The sequence below is a fragment of the Mastomys coucha genome, unplaced genomic scaffold (genome assembly GCF_008632895.1).
Source record: "Mastomys coucha isolate ucsf_1 unplaced genomic scaffold, UCSF_Mcou_1 pScaffold21, whole genome shotgun sequence".
In the NCBI taxonomy this organism is placed as follows: Eukaryota; Metazoa; Chordata; class Mammalia; order Rodentia; family Muridae; genus Mastomys; species Mastomys coucha.
In genome coordinates, this window is record NW_022196904.1 from 171,905,608 (window position 1) to 171,922,367 (window position 16,760).

General features: G+C 42.9%; 1 protein-coding gene across 3 annotated transcripts in view; it reads left to right on the forward strand.

The window, feature by feature from the left end:
- Cc2d2b (coiled-coil and C2 domain containing 2B) overlaps positions 1-16,760 on the forward strand; it is an 86,336-nt gene that overhangs the window by 35,382 nt on the left and 34,194 nt on the right. For all 3 annotated transcript variants that reach the window (XM_031390288.1, XM_031390289.1, XM_031390290.1), the window contains exons 15-24: positions 883-1,060; positions 2,055-2,205; positions 5,100-5,247; positions 7,186-7,324; positions 8,104-8,307; positions 9,153-9,245; positions 11,920-12,011; positions 12,966-13,136; positions 14,762-14,858; positions 15,625-15,734. In XM_031390288.1, coding sequence (XP_031246148.1) covers positions 883-1,060; positions 2,055-2,205; positions 5,100-5,247; positions 7,186-7,324; positions 8,104-8,307; positions 9,153-9,245; positions 11,920-12,011; positions 12,966-13,136; positions 14,762-14,858; positions 15,625-15,734 — 1,383 coding nt within the window. The remainder of the gene's footprint in view (positions 1-882; positions 1,061-2,054; positions 2,206-5,099; positions 5,248-7,185; positions 7,325-8,103; positions 8,308-9,152; positions 9,246-11,919; positions 12,012-12,965; positions 13,137-14,761; positions 14,859-15,624; positions 15,735-16,760) is intronic.

The following is a 16,760-nucleotide window of genomic DNA, read 5'->3' on the forward strand; positions in this document are numbered from 1 at the left end:
ACAAAGAGAAGGTTAAAGAGGCATGTTTGTCCCCTGAAGAAGATGGGTCCGCAAGCAGCGGGAAGAGAGACTCTGGCGCATAAGCTGATTAGGGCAGAAGTGAGAGAAGGGTTTCAGGCCTAGGTTTACCTCCCAGTCACAGCTCTAAGATCAAGCCTTAATCCTCACTGGGTCGGGTGTCTTGCTGAGAACATAAAAACTTGGGTTAGGGGAATGGATCAGGCATAGAGAAGACTGGGAACTTCCTCTCACCTACTGGGTGATTTTATGACCAGCAAGTGTTTCCATGGAGGTCTTAGGAAAGTGACATGGTGTCTCACCTATTGTGTTCAGAGGGACAAAAATGGCTTCCCTGTGGTCCTGCAGGAAAGGGGCAAACATAGCCTGAAGTCTAAGGGATTTACAATTTGTTTAACAGAAAAGAACAAAGGTGTGCTTGAGAGAGAGAGAGAGAGAGAGAGAGAGAGAGAGAGAGAGAGAGAATGAATTGTTTTGTTGTTGTTGTTGATGATGATGATGGTGATGATATAAGGCCTCCACCTCCATGCCAAAGCTTCCTGCTTCCTCCTCTTATGAGACACCTGGTAGATGCTAGAACTTCTTTAAGGTGTGACTTGGTAGAATTAACAGACAAACTTTGATTTCAGTTCTTTCCTATTTTTAAATGTGTGTCTTTCTCCAAAAACAACTGACTGTAAAGAGGATATCCTTATCACATAAAAATATTTATGTTGCTATTGTACTTGAACGAAGAATTTATCTTCTGAAATAATCATTCTTTTATCTTTTTAAAGCATCCTAAGATAATTATTTAGGGGGGGACAGCATTTTACATTGTCTCTGCTTTTGTGGGTCATCTAATGATTTGTTTGATTCTTTTAGATATGAGCAAAAAAGGAGAGCCAAAATGCAGAAGCTTAAATATTTCATCAAAATATTTTACAATGACAAAGAGGTTTCCTGCACCTCAGTGTCTCCCCTACAGTTTGACTTTAAAGTCATGTTTCAACAAATTTTTAACATTCAGCTAATATATTGGCCAGAAACAATCTGCTTGGAGGTATGCCATTGTCATTTACCTTTGTCTTGTTTTATGCCACACATGTCATTTTCTCTTGTTGATCCCTGTTATATATGGTAGGCTATTTCTTTTATATTAAGGAATGTCTGGTTTCTATGGTTAGCAATGTATCTACAGTTAATAAATGCATAACCCACCTCAGCTATGGTCTTTCATGTCATAAACACAAAATTATTTGTGGATGCTCCAAATAATCCTGTTCCATTAAGATTCCTGCCAGCCTGGACATGCAGTGTTGCTATTCACTCTGAGTGCACTGTTGACGCTGCCATAAGCCAGAGAGCTACTATGTCAGCCATCACTGCTCATTTCCCAGCCCCAACTCAGTGGCTTCAGTCTCTTGGGAGGGAGTCTCTTCTATGTCAGCCATCACTGCTCATTTCCCAGCCCAAACTCAGTGGCTTCAGTCTCTTGGGAGGGAGTCTCTTCTATGTCAGCCATCACTGCTCATTTCCCAGCCCCAGCTCAGTGGCTTCAGTCTCTTGGGAGGGAGTCTCTTCTATGTCAGCCATCACTGCTCATTTCCCAGCCCCAACTCAGTGGCTTCAGTCTCTTGGGAGGGAGTCTGTTCTTCATCCTCCTTTTCTCTTGCTGTTATTCTTAAGGAACCAGGTGGGTGAACACACAGCAGACCCCTGATCTCTCAGGCTCCCATGTTTGAACACTTAGCCTTCCATTGGTGGCATTATCTAGGAAGGCCCTAGTGGAAGTGGGTCCATGCAAAATATAAAATTGAGGCTTTCTGGCCCGCCTCTACTTCCTGTTCTCGTTGTGCTTTTAAGTGCAGTCACAGTGTGGCCTACCAGATTCCTGTTCCTGACTTAACTGCATGAATGGAATGTAACAGAACAGTGCTATTTTAATTATAGTAGTTTTCAAAAAGCATTCAAGTGAGTTATCGGGAGTTCTTCTATTTCCCCATTGTTCCTGTTTTGCATTTTGGTGAGTTGTCAACCATTTGTCTTATATTCAGGTTTATGAAATAAGTAAAAGGTCAACTTTACTGGTTAAAGTGTATCTGCCTTTACCTAACGAGACAGAGCTGAAAGGCAAGACGGTCCTGGAATATACAGAATTTAGTTCTGATAAACTGGTCATACCTATGGATGGAGGCGTAGGAAGCAGTGAGTTTGTTTAAAATTTCCTCCCCATGCCTTTTTTTTTTTTTTTTTTTTTTTTTTTTTTAATGTGTAACAAATGCTGGGGACCCTAGCTAGGTGTACTGAACAAAACTCTTCCTAGGGAGATCCAAGCACATCTGTTCACCCTAGACAGAGAGCCCAGGACAGACCAAAGTATGGGTACCACTACCGTTCAACTTTGTGAACCAGTGAGTTTTATTGAGGTTCCTTAGAGGATTAGACCTGTCACCAAAGCCAATCCAGTATAGGCAATAGCTCACAAAGCAGGGAAACTGGAATGCCAGCCTGCAGACAGCTCAATATGTTGGAGGGTATCCTTGCTAGGTGCCTCTACTGCTCTAAAACTCTTGCAGGTAGCTGGGCTGGTTACTGCTTCTCCCGGGTTTCCCTTCCTCTCAGAGAGACTCTGAGCTTTTATTCTTATTCTGGCAGGGAGGGGCCTAGTAAATCTGATCAGTTTCAGGGACTTCCTGAAGCTATTTTGAGTTGTTTACTGTTCTGTTTAAAGTTCCCCTGCAAACTAGAATGTTTCAGTTTGAATGAAGTTTACACAACACTGGTTATGGTGGCATCTGCCTGTAATCCTAGCTCTCAGAAGGCCCGAGAGGATAAGTGACTTCCAGGCCAGCCTGGACTCCATAGCAAGTGTCAGGGGGAAAAAAATCCCATTTACAGTATTTGGTTACAAAAAATTACTCCAGGTGTCAAAAACTAGCTTGTTTAGTACTTACTGCCTTGAATCAGGCCTTTGGGAAACTTAAACATTGCCATGAATGCCTATGCTTTTTCTAATCCTATGGAGGAGAAGCACTATGGATTCTGGAATATGAGCTCTGGGGTGTGTGTGTGTGTGTGTGTGTGTGTGTGTGTGTGTGTGTGTTGGTGCAGGTAATGGGGAGGATAGAAGATACAGGGATGCAATGTAAGGAAAAGTCTGGCTCTTTTTTAATTATTAATCATTTTAATTGGTTACATTTCAAATGATATCACTCTTCCCAGTTATCCCTCCACCAATTCCCCATCCCATCCCCCCTCTCTCACTCCCCCTTTCCCTCTATGAGGGTGCTCCTCCGCCCATTTACCCACTCCCACCTCACCTCTCTAGCATCCCCCTATGCTGGGGCATCTAGCCTCCCTCCCCTCCCATGGATGTCAGATAAGGCCATCTCTGCTACATATGTATCTGGAGTCCTGGCTCCCTCCATGTATACTCTTTGGTTGGTGGTTTAGTCCCCAGGAGCTATAGGTGGTCCAGTTAGTTGATATCATTCTTCTTATGGGGTTGCCACCCCCTTCAGCTTCTTCAGTCCTTCCCTTAGCTCTTCCATTGGGGTTCCCGGACTCAGTCCAATGGCTGGCTGTAAGTGGCTGCATCTGTATTGGTCAGGAGCTGGTAGAACCTCTCAGGGGACAACCATGTCAGGCTCCTGTCAGCAAGTACTTCTTAGCATCAGCAATAGTGTAGGGGGTTGGTGTCTGCAGATGGGATGGATCCCAAAGTGGGGCAGTCTCTGGATGGCCTTTCCTTCAATCTCTGCTCCATTTTTTGTTCCCGTCTTTCCTTTGGAAAACATTTCTGGGTTTAAAATTTTGAGGTGCATGGGTGGCCCCTCCCTCAACAGGGAGCCATACCTATCTACTGGAGGTGGTCTCTACAAGCTGTACCTCCCCTCTGTTGGGTATTTTGGCTAAAGTCATCGCAGTTAGCCCCTGGGAGCTTCTCGCTTACCTGGAGTCTGGGACTTCCTAGTGGCTACCCCAGTTTACCATCCCTCTCTGCTACATTCCGTTTCCTGATCCTCTGTACTTCTCTCCTATCCCTTCCAAGACTTGTTCCTGCCCACATTTTATCCCTCCTCCTCCCTCCCTCCCTCTGTGATCCCTCCTTTCCTCTAGCTCCTGTGATTATTTTGTTCCCTGTTCTACATAGGATTGAAGCATCTACACTTTGGTCTTTCTTCTTCTTAAGTTTCATATGGTTTGTGAGTTGTATCATGGGTATTCTGAGCTTTTGGCTAAAATCCACTTATCAGTGAGTACATACCTTGTGTGTTCTTTTGTGTCTGGTTTACCTCACTCAGGATGATATTTTCTTTCTTAAATCTTTTTAAAAAGATTTATTTATTATTATATGTAAGTACACTTCAGACACAGCAGAAGAGGGCATCAGATCTCATTACAGATGGTTGTGAGCCACCATGTGGTTGCTAGGATTTGAACTCAGTACCTTCGGAAGAGCAGTCAGTGCTCTTAACTGCTGAGCCATCTCTCCAGCCCAGGATGATATTTTCTAGTTCCATCCATTTGCCTGAAGATTTCACGAAGTCATTGTTTTTAATAGCTGAGTAGTACTCCATTGTGTTAATGTACCACAATTTCTCTATCCATTTTTCTGTTGAGGGACATCTAAGTTGTTTCCAGCTTCTGGCTATTATAAATAAGGCTGCTATGAACATAGTGGAGCGTGTGTCCTTGTTATATGCTAGAGCATCTTTTGAGTATATGCCCAGTATAGTTTTGTGTGTGTGTTTGTATGGAAGGTGTGTGAGTGTGTGTGTGTGTGTGTGTGTGTGTGTGTGCATATACAGAAGTGCATATGCACACTCGTGGAGGCCAGAAAGAGGCATTGTATCCCTTCTCTCCCCCTGAACCCGATGCTCATCAGTTTGGCAAGGAGAGCTGGAGAGTTCAGTTCAGGATCCACTGGTTGCCTCATCAGCTCTGGGACTGCTGATAGCTCTCCTACAGGTTCTGAACATCCAAGCTTCCTCTCCATGCTTGCACAGGGGGCGATTTACACACTGAGTCACTTTCCCAGCCCTTCAGCCCCTGTGTTTCCAAACCAGTGATGGGTTCTCGATGTCTTTTTAAAACAGATGTGCCTTTTAATCTCGAGGAAAGCGAGAATGAAGAACTTTGCCTTCTAACTTCAGGGAAGCTCAGCTACTCCCTCTCATGGGCCTTAGATGAAAATGGAATCCCTTTGACACCTGTATCACAGTCGCTGAGATCTGCATACTGTAGGTAATAAACTTTTCATGTTTGAAGCATGCTTCTGCATCTCAGCAGGATCCCCTGTGAAGTATGCATGCAAAGGGACGCAAAGAGCGCACAGTTGAAGTGTTATTTGACTCGTCCCTCTGTGACGGTCTTTCATGTGTAGGATGATGTGTTTCTTTACTGCTTAGGTTTTACAGCCACATGGACAACTAGAGAGGTATTCCCGTAGTCCTTAACTTATAGGCAAAGGCCCAGAATCCCAAGAGTTCATTTCTGGGGATTTAAACTTTTCCTAGTCATTCTGAATCACAAACAAACAAACAACAAAACCAAAACAAAAGCAAGCAAACAAACAAACAAACAAAAAACCCCACTTACAAATTAACATCTTATTGGAAGAAAAACCCTAGAATTCTAGAATGTTCTTTGAGTACTCCATCTGTGCAGTGCAGGTCTCCAACTGGCCTGGAGCCAAGAGACTGTGTGGCTGCCTTGGTTCTGAGGTTTGTGGTATTTTATGAAGCAGAGTCACAGGACTGTGGTAAAGTCCAATGGCAGTCTCCTACTTTGGAAGGTAAGTTGCATACGTTTCTCTCTCCAGCTTGCTTGTGAACATTCAAGGTTTGCCTTAAGCCCTGTGTTCTGGGGCATACGGGCTAATACCGTCCCAAGAGGAAGGAAAATTTGGTGCAAGATGCCAGGGGCTTTAGAGGTCTTTTGTAACAAATATATAAAAGTAATTCAGCTTCAAGAACAGAAATAGGAAATAAAAGAAAAGGCTGGACTCCACCTGTAGAGGCTGTAGATTCTTTCACACAGCCACCAAATTGTGGGGTGGGTCCACCACACCTTGATAACAATCACTGGAGAAGTAAGAGCAGACATTGAAGAAGGAAGAATTTATAGCGTGGACATCACACGGCCAAACTGTTACAGAATCTGTCCAAACTGTAATTCTGTGAGCTCAGTTGACAAATGGGAACTGTTCTCTGATGCTTGAGAGGGGGGAAAAAAGGTTTGGAAACTCATTGCAAATTCTTCTAACTATATAGGACACCATAACTTATCTATGAAGACATCAAGCTAATTGACAACTCAAAGCACATACTCCAGGCTTGCCTTCTTTCCCCTCTTAGTCTATGGCTGACATAGCTGAGTCACTAGGAGATATCATGTATCTAGCCTATTTTTATAGCCCCGGTGATTGAAGATAGTTGTTTATGAACAAAGATCCTCCCCTGGCCTATCCTGTCTGCTTAACCACACTGCTTTCTGTCATATTCCAATCATTACAGTACAACCTAAAGCCAATGCTTTCAAAATATTTTTCACATTTATTTGTTTTGAGTATTTATTTTATTTATACGTGCAATAGCACCCATGGAGGTCTGAGGACAACTTACAGAGCTCTCTCCTTCTACTCTTTGGGTTCCAGGGACAGAACTCAGGTCATCAGGCTTGGCAGCAGTCACCTTGACCCACTGAACCATCCTGCCAGCCCCTTAGGTTCACTTTTTACATTGTGTGCTTTCTTGGTTTCGCACAAGCAGATATTTAGATTCAATTTTAGTATTGTGCATCACATAAAATATTCAACCCATAATTATTATGTTTAGAGTTTATAAAATATACCCAAAGAGTACTATTCATTTAAAGCACTATTCTACTGCATTTCGGCTACCCTGCAAATCGGAGATGGCACAGATGAATATTTAAAGAGTTTTATCCTTAACAAGCTATATTGTCTTTTAAGGGAGAGTAGACACTTTATTAGAAAGCTATGGTGAAACTGGAACATGAGACTAACTGGTCTGTGTATCATAAAGATAGATTCTCTTTTATCGTTAAATATAGGATGTGGCTAGATTTACCTCTGGGTTCCTACCGTGGTTGGGCCTTAACCTGTGAAATGTGTAACTTGCATATTGTATGTAGAGTCACAAAATATTTTCTCCACATTAGTGTGCTAAGGAATGTCGATGCCAGAGGTGTTCCTGGACTCCCGTGGATCGTGAACTCACAGAAGCTTTGTGACTGGGCAGATGATGTCAGGATTGATCCAAATAACCCAGAGTACTCAGATATAACAGAACTCATTATGGTAATTTTTAGAAACTATCAACACTGTAAATATATTTTATTTATATATAAATATAAATATGTGTTTATACATATAAATATTCATATGTATCCTGTACATTCCTCCATTATTTGCTGTGTATTTTTCTAGACACTTAGGGTGCATACAAAAGTAGAATTGAAGGCACATAGGGTTTTCAGTGGGTATAGAGGATTGAAAAGGCATTAGAAATGCAACAACTGAAATGACTACTTTAGACTTGTCAGCAGGCCACCCTTTAAGCTAACATCTGTTAAAAATCTGTCACATGCTAGCCATATTATTAGGTACTAAAAATGCCACGATGATTTATCAAGAGGACTTCAAAATGTTTTCTTGCACCCAGCCACCATTATCTAGTCATTTGTGCCCATCCCTACAGCCAACTGCACTGCTCTGTGTTCCCAGCATGCTTTACTTTGACGGCCCTTCATCAGTGTCGCATCTGTCACACCCACCTTCCAGGTTCGATACTCATATCCTCTTTCTGCCTTTTGTTTATGTACAGCACTGACATGATGTCCCTTCCGCCTTTTGTTTATATACAACACTGACACTTTCTCTTTCTCTGCAAGCCGTGATCAGACAGAGTAGAAAGCCATGTCAGACAGCGTGTGTATTTCTTCAGGTCACGTGCCTCCATGGGTCCAATTGCTCCTTCCTTATTCACACTGTCGATGGGGCAAAAACAGTATTCTGAAATAATTCTTGAGTCAAAAATAATTTCCTAAGTAAAGACTTGACATGTTCGTGCTTTACAGTATTTGAGACACAAAGGACAGGAAATCCCCAAATATTTCCGCCTTGAGCAGTTGCAAGATGAATTTAACTTTGTGTCTGAGGAAGAAATGAAAAGGAGCAAACGCTTCCAGCTGTTGCAGCTGAGAAATGCAGGCCAGCTAGATCTCTTCCTCCTGCAGCAGATGCCCATCTACGACAACGAGATTCCAGACATAGTCTTCCAGGTACCCGGCTCGCTGTGTGATTGAGTTAATATCATGCTGCTTCAAGCCTGTCTTCATCTCTATATTAATTTTGGTAATTAATAATCAACACAGATTGTTTTCCCTTTCTCTGTTGACACTAAAAATGTACAGATCACCTAAATCCCATCATGCCCTTTGCTTGACCTTACAATGTAGTATTATCCAATCTACTAGGCAGCCCACACCCTTTAGGTTTATTCTAATTTGGTGCTACATTTTTGTTATCATGAAATATATGACCAATTTTATAACGGTTCCGGAGGGGAGTCAAGGAAGACACACTACCACAGCGAATGGAGATATTAATTGTAAAACATATCTCAACTTCAGCTCTTTAGAATCCCCCCCAAAAAAAGACCAGAGAAGTGCTGGTGTTCTTGGGTTATGTGCTGCAGCCTCCCCAGCCACACTTGCAGGGAGTTCCTGGTGGCTGCCATCAGTCTACAGCCAGGGGATGTTTGTATCATGGATTAGTAAATGTTCCAAATAGGAGCTTCTCTTCCTACAACAAAACGACCCGCTTTTAAACACTCCAGCCGCACACCACCAGTCTCATAGGAGGGGGTTTATAACAGCTGGTAACTGTGAAAGTGGCCAACTGTCATAATCCAGCACTGAAACTCTCTAAGAGATGGTTCAAGAACAACTGTTTTCCCATCTCTAAGGAACACCCCTGTGCAGTGGAATTGCACTGCTGTAGGTTAATGACAGCCATCTTGGATTAAAAATGCCAGAGTCTGATGTCCACTCAGCCCTTAAGAAGCTAAACAGAAACTACCTAACTACTCTAACTGTATTAGAGACTAACCCAGTTCTCTATCTAGGAGTATGAAAGTCAGGTGCAGAAGGACGTGTCCATTTCAGATGTGAACTCTATTATCGCACAAAGGATTAACTCTGTCAATTTTCCGAAAAAGGTAATGAACGTGGCATTGTCAATGTATTTGATTTACCTTTGTGAGAACCATTTGCTAGTTCTATATATGCTGGACACACACACACACACACACACACACACACACACTAGATGATAAATACTTTTCACAGAGAGTTGGACAGACAACTCTCTTTAGTTTACCTCATCACTAGTGAGCGCTCTGTGAGAACACAGCCCCAACTCCTGCTTAAGCAAGAACGTTACAGTGTCATCCTTGAACCTCATCCTAGCTAACACTGCCCCTTAAAAATAGGCTTAGGGCTAGGCAGTGATGCACATGCCTATAATCCCAGCACTTGGGAGGCAGAGGCAGGTGGATTTCTGAGTTCAAGGCCAGCCTGGTCTACAGAGTGAGTTCTAGGACAGCCAGGGCTATACAGAGAAACCCTGTCTCGAAAAACCAGGGGGTGGGATGGGGTGGGGACAGCCTTAAGATATGCTTTAATAACAATCTTGCTATACTAGAAAATAGAGAAATGTGCCTGCTCTTGAGGAAAGAGCTCTTATCATTTTACCCCATCTGGGAAGTCCAAGAGGGCAGTGAGCTGGCTCTACCAAGAGCTAAGGTAGTAATTACTGAGGATACCTGAAACGCATCCTACAAAGGAGGCTTAAGAAAGCAGAGTGGCTGTGCAATTGGATGTGTTTTTGTTTTTTGGGGTTTTTTTGTTTTTTGTTTTGTTTTGTTTTGTTTTTTTGGTTTTTCAAGACAGGATTTCTCTGAGTAGCCCTGGCTGTCCTGGAACTCACTCTATACACCAGGCTGGCCTCGAACTCAGAAATCCACCTGCCTCTGCCTCCCAAGTGCTGGGATTAAAGGCATGCGCCACCACCGCCCGGCTGGATGTGAACTTGTAAAAAGACTGCGCTCTAGGGTTAGTTAGTTGAAACCTTCAAGTTAGGTAAGTTCACATCAAAATATTAGAATTACAGATAGTGGAAATTTGTTTACCCTTACATTCTTTGGGTCTATAGGTTCTTAACCCTTCCCTTTCCTGGCATAGTCTGTCAGTGTCATTGAGGTTTATATGTACTCCATGGGACATGGGTTGTGCTCCACAGATTTTTTTTTTTCCATAGGACTGGTATTAGTGGTAGCTGACACTGGGGCCATAGCTCTAAGGTATACAGTCCAAGCTGGCCCAAGGGTCACTAGGTAATGTTTTGTTGAAATCCTAGCATCTAAGGAGTGAGTGCATTTCTTCATTGTGGTCCTTGACTTTGGTAGTTCAGTGACAGTTGTTGAGTGTCTGCCATGAGTCTTGTCCTCTTGAGGTTTGTATTCTAGAAGAAGCCATATAATAAAAAACAAGTCATATCTGAAAGAATGAAACATGTTAGAGAAAAGAGTAGAAAATGAGGACATGAGCGTTCTCGCTCTCCCCCCCCTCCATGTGTGTGTGTGGGGGGTTGTGTGGGGGGGGTTGTGTGTGTGTGTGTGTGTGTGTGTGTGTGTGTGTGTGTGTGTATGTGGTTGTGTGGTTGTGTGCACGAGCGCAGTACAACTGTAAATAAGGTGGCTGAGAAAGGAAGCCCATGAGAAGACAACAGTTGGATGAGATGAGGACTCACTACTCATTCACTTAGACTTGAACTGGGCAAGGGAGACAACCACAGAATTTTCTGGAGAAAAAAAAAAAAAAACCCAGGCTAACAGATGTGTGGAAACTCACGTAAAACCCTTGTGTCCTATGGGAGGAAGAGCAGGAAGCCCTGTCCTATACAACGCCAAAGAAGCCAAAAGAGCAAAGTCCCTGATGGAAGGGCCTACTTCACTTTCAAGGCAGCAGTTTGTTGTTGCCTGTGTGGCAGGATATTTTGCCTCTTCTTCTGCCACCACCTCCATTTCCTAACCAGTTCAAGCAGGTAGCCAAGCCTTATGTCGCATTGGCTCCACAATGACGTGGGCACAACAGAAAGCTGAAAGTTGCCAACCCCACTGCCTGGTCATGTCTGAAAGCCTAAACCTATCATGAAGACGAGAGGAGGAGCAGCGGGAAGACTTTCCCAAGACTACAGCAGTCTTTAGAAGAATAGAGATATGAGCCATGTGTAGTGGTACACAACTGTGAACCCTGCACTTGGGAGGCTGAGTGAGGATTGCAAGTTCAAGGCCAACCTGGGCCACTTACGATCATTCCAGCCTGTGCTACATACTGAGACCCTGGCTCAAATTTTAAAAAGGAGGGGGGAAAAAGTCAAGGTTTATAGCAGCCATGGCAAAGCTTTAAGCTCTGGCTAACCCTCTTGCCATACTGATGGGATAGGGACTTAAAGTTAGCCCAGGACAGGCCTGAGGGAAGCACACAAGTGCAGATTTCTTCTAGTCTATAGGTAAGGATTCACGCTGGTCACTAATGATTGTTGTAGAAACGAGACCTCAGGACCGAGCAGTGCGGACTGTGAGTCCCATGGGAAAACTGAGCAAGGATAAGATCAAATGAATGAGAAAGGAAAGGGTGTAGGGAATTTAACTGTGCATTGAGAATGGTTTTAATAACAGTAGAAATAGCCATGTTTCCACCAACCTAACTCCCTTCCTACTCACGCTTGAAATATCAAGGAGTGACATACACAGTGGGTCAGAACATCGTGAATACGTAGTCTTAAAGCGGGAATACTCCATTTCTTTTAACTTGTGGATTTTTCTTTAGGTGAGAAGGTTGATCTTGAAAAGAATCATCAAAGTCAGCAAATTTAGCTTGTCAGATATTGTGGCTGACTATGAAGAAATTGTATCTACAAGGTACTTCTCAATTCTTAGGCGCGAAATTGAGGCCCTGAGCAGGTCTCTTCGGAATCCTCTGGTTCCCTGTCAGTCTCAGAATGCAGAGTGAGGTTTGGTGACAAAATGCATCTGGCCACTTTACATTACCTATCTGCCATCATTGTAGTTGTACAATACTACAGAGAGAAGGTTGGGCTCGCTCTCCTTTCGGACAGTTTCTGGAACAAGACAGAAAAAGAAAAGAACATCCCTTCCCATTTCTTTTGTTCTTCTGAGGTTTCCCGTGAGACTGCTCCTGGTTGAGCCGTGGTTGGTAGCAATGCTGTAAGCCCCATCCTCTGCCCCTCAGTGGTGCCAGGGCACTGAACAGCACAGGTGCAGGTGGTAGGAATTGTCTCCACTCTTGGGCACCCATAGTGAAGCCCAAGGGGAGGGCCAGGAGATGGTCTGAGCCCTTCCAGGGGTCACATACAAATTCTCAGCATCACCGGTGAGGTTCTAACGGCTGCAGGGCACTGAAATCCACTGCCGCGTGTTTCCGGACCTAGAACAGAAAATGCCGTGACTATCAAACTATAATTCTAAAGATTTAGGTTGTCAGCATGGACAACTAACTGATTCAGAGCAATGAAGAATATTGGGATATTAGTCATCTTTAAAAAGTAATAATCGTGGCGAAAGATAAATGCTTTATAGCTTTATCTTGCTGCCTTTTACTTGTTTTTGGACTGTGTAGCCAAAGAGCTGGTGTGATCATATGCCCTTCTGGCACGAGGGGGATACAGAGTTGCTTCCTTCGTAAGCTCAGGAAATGATTTCTACTTTGGGTGGAAAAAGAGCTCTGTCCCCTTCTGCAATGGACATAATTTGGTTCAGAATAATGACCTCATTAGCAATTATTTTTAGACACCTCGTATTTAAAATGAGGCTCTTTTGTGTCTATGGAGCTGATCACGGTTTTTTACCCCTTAGCCAGTTGACAGATGCCATTTTTAAATTCATTGAACCCCGACGGAAGTTAAAACCTCAGAGGAAAGAAAGAAGAAAAGTCACGGCCCAGAGCGTCTCTGACGGAGATATCAAGATTCTCGTCAGGATCCTGAGGGCCTATAACATTCCGACCAGAAAAGCAGCATCTTATAGGTAGGTGGTGGGCTCCATGTCTGCAGTTGCAGAACATCTTTCTTAAATGTGTTGAACATCCTTATTACTTATGCTTAATGCCTGGAGATGTCACTCACTGGTAGAGTACTTGCCTTGTACCTGCAATGCTGGGGGTTTGATGTCTAACACACACACACACACACACACACACACACACACACAGAGACACGCATCCATACAAGTCATATGCATAAAAGGAACAAACCTTTAAACCTTCACTTAGATAGTCAGACCTATTTTTAATGTCACCTATGAAGAGTCTCCATAGTAGCTCAGAGGTAGGGTGTCTGCATACCGTGTTCAAAGCCCTGGTCCAGAATAAACTGCCCAAACCAAACCAAAACATCACAGGGGTACGAGATTCCCAAAGTAACCTTAGTGTATGCATTGAAGATATTTGCCACACAAGCATCTTCTATATCATCAAGAGATTTCCCCTTGTTTCCGTTCCCTGTCAGGAGAGTTTTTGAAGTTTCTGCTGCCTGTCACTCCATTTGCTGTCACAGCAGTGAGCCCTCAATGTCAGAAACAGAAAGATGGGGAAAGAAGGTAGAATGTAAGTTTTGTTTCTAGTCTTCAAATGGAAAGCCTGCTCTGCTCAGGTCTATAGGCAGTTCTACCACAGGAGGACCCCACCTCTCTTTCCTCTGTGCACTGAGTCTGTTTTGTTTTTCTTGGGACCAAACTAGACAGTACCTACCAATGGCCAGTCAAATTAAAGCACTGTGAATATTAAGGATCCATATCATTAAATGTATCCTGGATATTTAGTGTCAAGGATGATTGATAAATATGAATATCAGGCAGCTCCCTTGCCGCTGTTTACTGAATATATTCTCTGCTTGCTTGCTTTTAGCTTAGTATAGCTCATGGATTCTGTCTGTGAAAAACAAACATTTTGCTTGCTTGCTGTTAATTTATATCTAAAATCTCTCTCTTTTTTTTTTTTTTTTTTTTTTTTTTTTTTTTTTGGTTTTTCGAGACAGGGTTTCACTGTGTAGTCCTGGCTATCCTGGACTCACTCTGTAGACCAGGCTGGCCTCAAACTCATAAATCCGCCTGCCTCTGCCTCCCAAGTGCTGGGATTAAAGGCGTGTGCCACTACCGCCCACCGCCCGGCTATATCTAAAACCTCTTAATGATTTTGACTCTGTTTTACAAACTACAACCTTATTCCTTGACACAACTAATTATTTTCACAACCAATGCACATCATAATGGCTGTTTGTGAAGAAAGAACACAAAGCTGCTACCGTTTTCTGTAACTGTTATTCTTCAGAAGAAAATATTGTAATACCAAAAAACAAAAAACAAATGAACAAAAAGCTGAGAAAGGCTATTTTCCAAAAATATCACTCAACGTTACTTTTCCCTTGATACTGAAAACCAGTGGGCATGTTACATCCAGCTTATACTTCAGTTAGAAGCCACATCTCCCCAGCAGTGATGGTCACCAATGTGATATAACAACAACAACAATGACAAAAAACAAAAAACAAAAAAACAAACAAAAAACAAAACAAAACCTCTGTAAGATGAAGGGTAACCTTTATGCCTACCAACACTTATATTAAAACTATGTCTTCATGTTGTTTTTCCTGAAGAGCTTTAAGTATGCCTACTTACCTGAGGTCATCCATGTCTCACCTCAGACATCAAAATGCGGCCAACCTTGTAGCCTCGAATGAAGTCATAAATGAGGTACTTAGCATCTTATGAGGTCTAATATTGGTTGATTGCTTTCAGTTGCATCTGGTTCCAAACTGGTCTCTTTGTGTCTGTATTCTTCAGATTACAGTTATTTTTATCTAAGAAAGAAGAGGTATTCTTTATGAATGTAATTCATATTTTCTCATTCTCTACCCTCAGGCCCTGTAAAAGAAGGTATAAGCCCCTCCCCCTGCCCTGCTCACACACAGAATCTTTGATAATCTCGCTCTTGTCTGCCTGCTGTCCTCCTGTCTGTCCACTGCACAGCCATGTTGTCTCGGCTTCCAGTACTTGTTTCCTTTGCTGGGAATGGCCTCCACCCAGCTCCCTGCTCTTGGCTAGATAAGCACAGCTGTTTCAAAGCCCCAGCTCAATCAGGATTTCCTCTGTGCTGCTCATCTGGTCCTACCCCAGACACACACCCATGCCCTTTCCTGAAGCCCACAGCTGCAAACCTCTCTTCTCTTGCTGCATTGCTCCTGTTTCTTACTTGCTTGTCTATTTGTTTGGTTTTTTTTCCTACCAGATGTTAAAATCTTTAAAGAAAAGTTCTGTCTGTCCCTGGATCTTTGAAGAGTGCCTGATAGTAAATAGGATGAATAGATATTGATTAAGTCAATGACTTAAGTAATGATTATTGAAAGGAAGAGCTATAAAACCTAAGGAAACCAGTTACCAAGTAATCTCCCAACTTTTTGCTTGTCTCTATTATTTAAGACCTTATGAAAATGTAGCCAGTGTTTACTCTGTATTTCAGGATACTGTGCATCCTTTCATAGAAGTTTCTTTTCAACATACTGTGTATCAAACCAACATTGCAAATGGATCTCATCCATGCTGGAATGAAGAAATCAAGGTAGATTTTATGTAAGTCGGAGTCTGTTTTCCTGCAGTTTCTCTTAAGAGTAATTGTGTGGTGAGGGAGCATGTTCATGTATGCTTGTGCGCGCATGCACGTGTGTGTGTGTGTGTGTGTGTGTGTGTGTGTGTGTGTGTGTTCACGTGCGCAAGCGCACGGGCGCGAGTGCATGTGGAGGTAAGTACCATCCACAGTTTTCTTGGGAGAGAGTGGTGAATGATGCTTTTTGTAGGGAGGCAAAAACAAATGTCTGAGGACAAACCAAAGAAATAATTTTACCAAAATCCAACTTAGAAATCCAATGAGTGTACTGAGGCTACTGGCATAAGTATGGGAGAAGGGTTACTTACAGAAGCATGGATGACTCAAAGGCAGCACTGTCACCAGAAAACCCACCCAGCCCGCATGCCAAGTCAGGAAAACTGTAGTCCTAGAGTGCTCTGCAAAACTTGTAGGTAGCTTGATGGCTCAGAGTACGCTTTCCTAGGCAAGGCCTACTATTTATATAACCTCTAGAGGTGGGACTTGGGTATGTTTGAGGGGCTTCCGGGGACTTGTGAGTTGTTTACTTCATGAGTCTTATACAGCCTCCCTCTAGGATAGAAAACGTTTCGGTTCTAAAGATATCACTGTAGAACACAGGGTATTTCATTGTCCATTTTGTTTTGTTTTGGTTTGGTTTGGTTTTTTGTTTTTGTTTTTTTGTTGTTATTGATGTTGTTGTCCTTGTATTCACCAGCCCTGTTCAACTACTTGATACTATTATAGAAAGGGCTGGGGGGGGGGGCTGGACTTTCAGGAGAGGATTTCCATCTTAAGCTATGTGAAGAGAAAGCAAGAAGACCCCCACCAGTCACTACCTAGGTTCCGTATTCGCAGCTTCCAGAACTGTGAGAGAAGTCTGTTCTCTACAAGTTACCTTGCCTCAGGTATTCTGTAATTGCAGCATTAAACAGACTAAGACACCTCCATCCCTTTATTTGAACTTCTATATACTCTACTATTGAGCAAAAACATCATGATTATTTAACCCT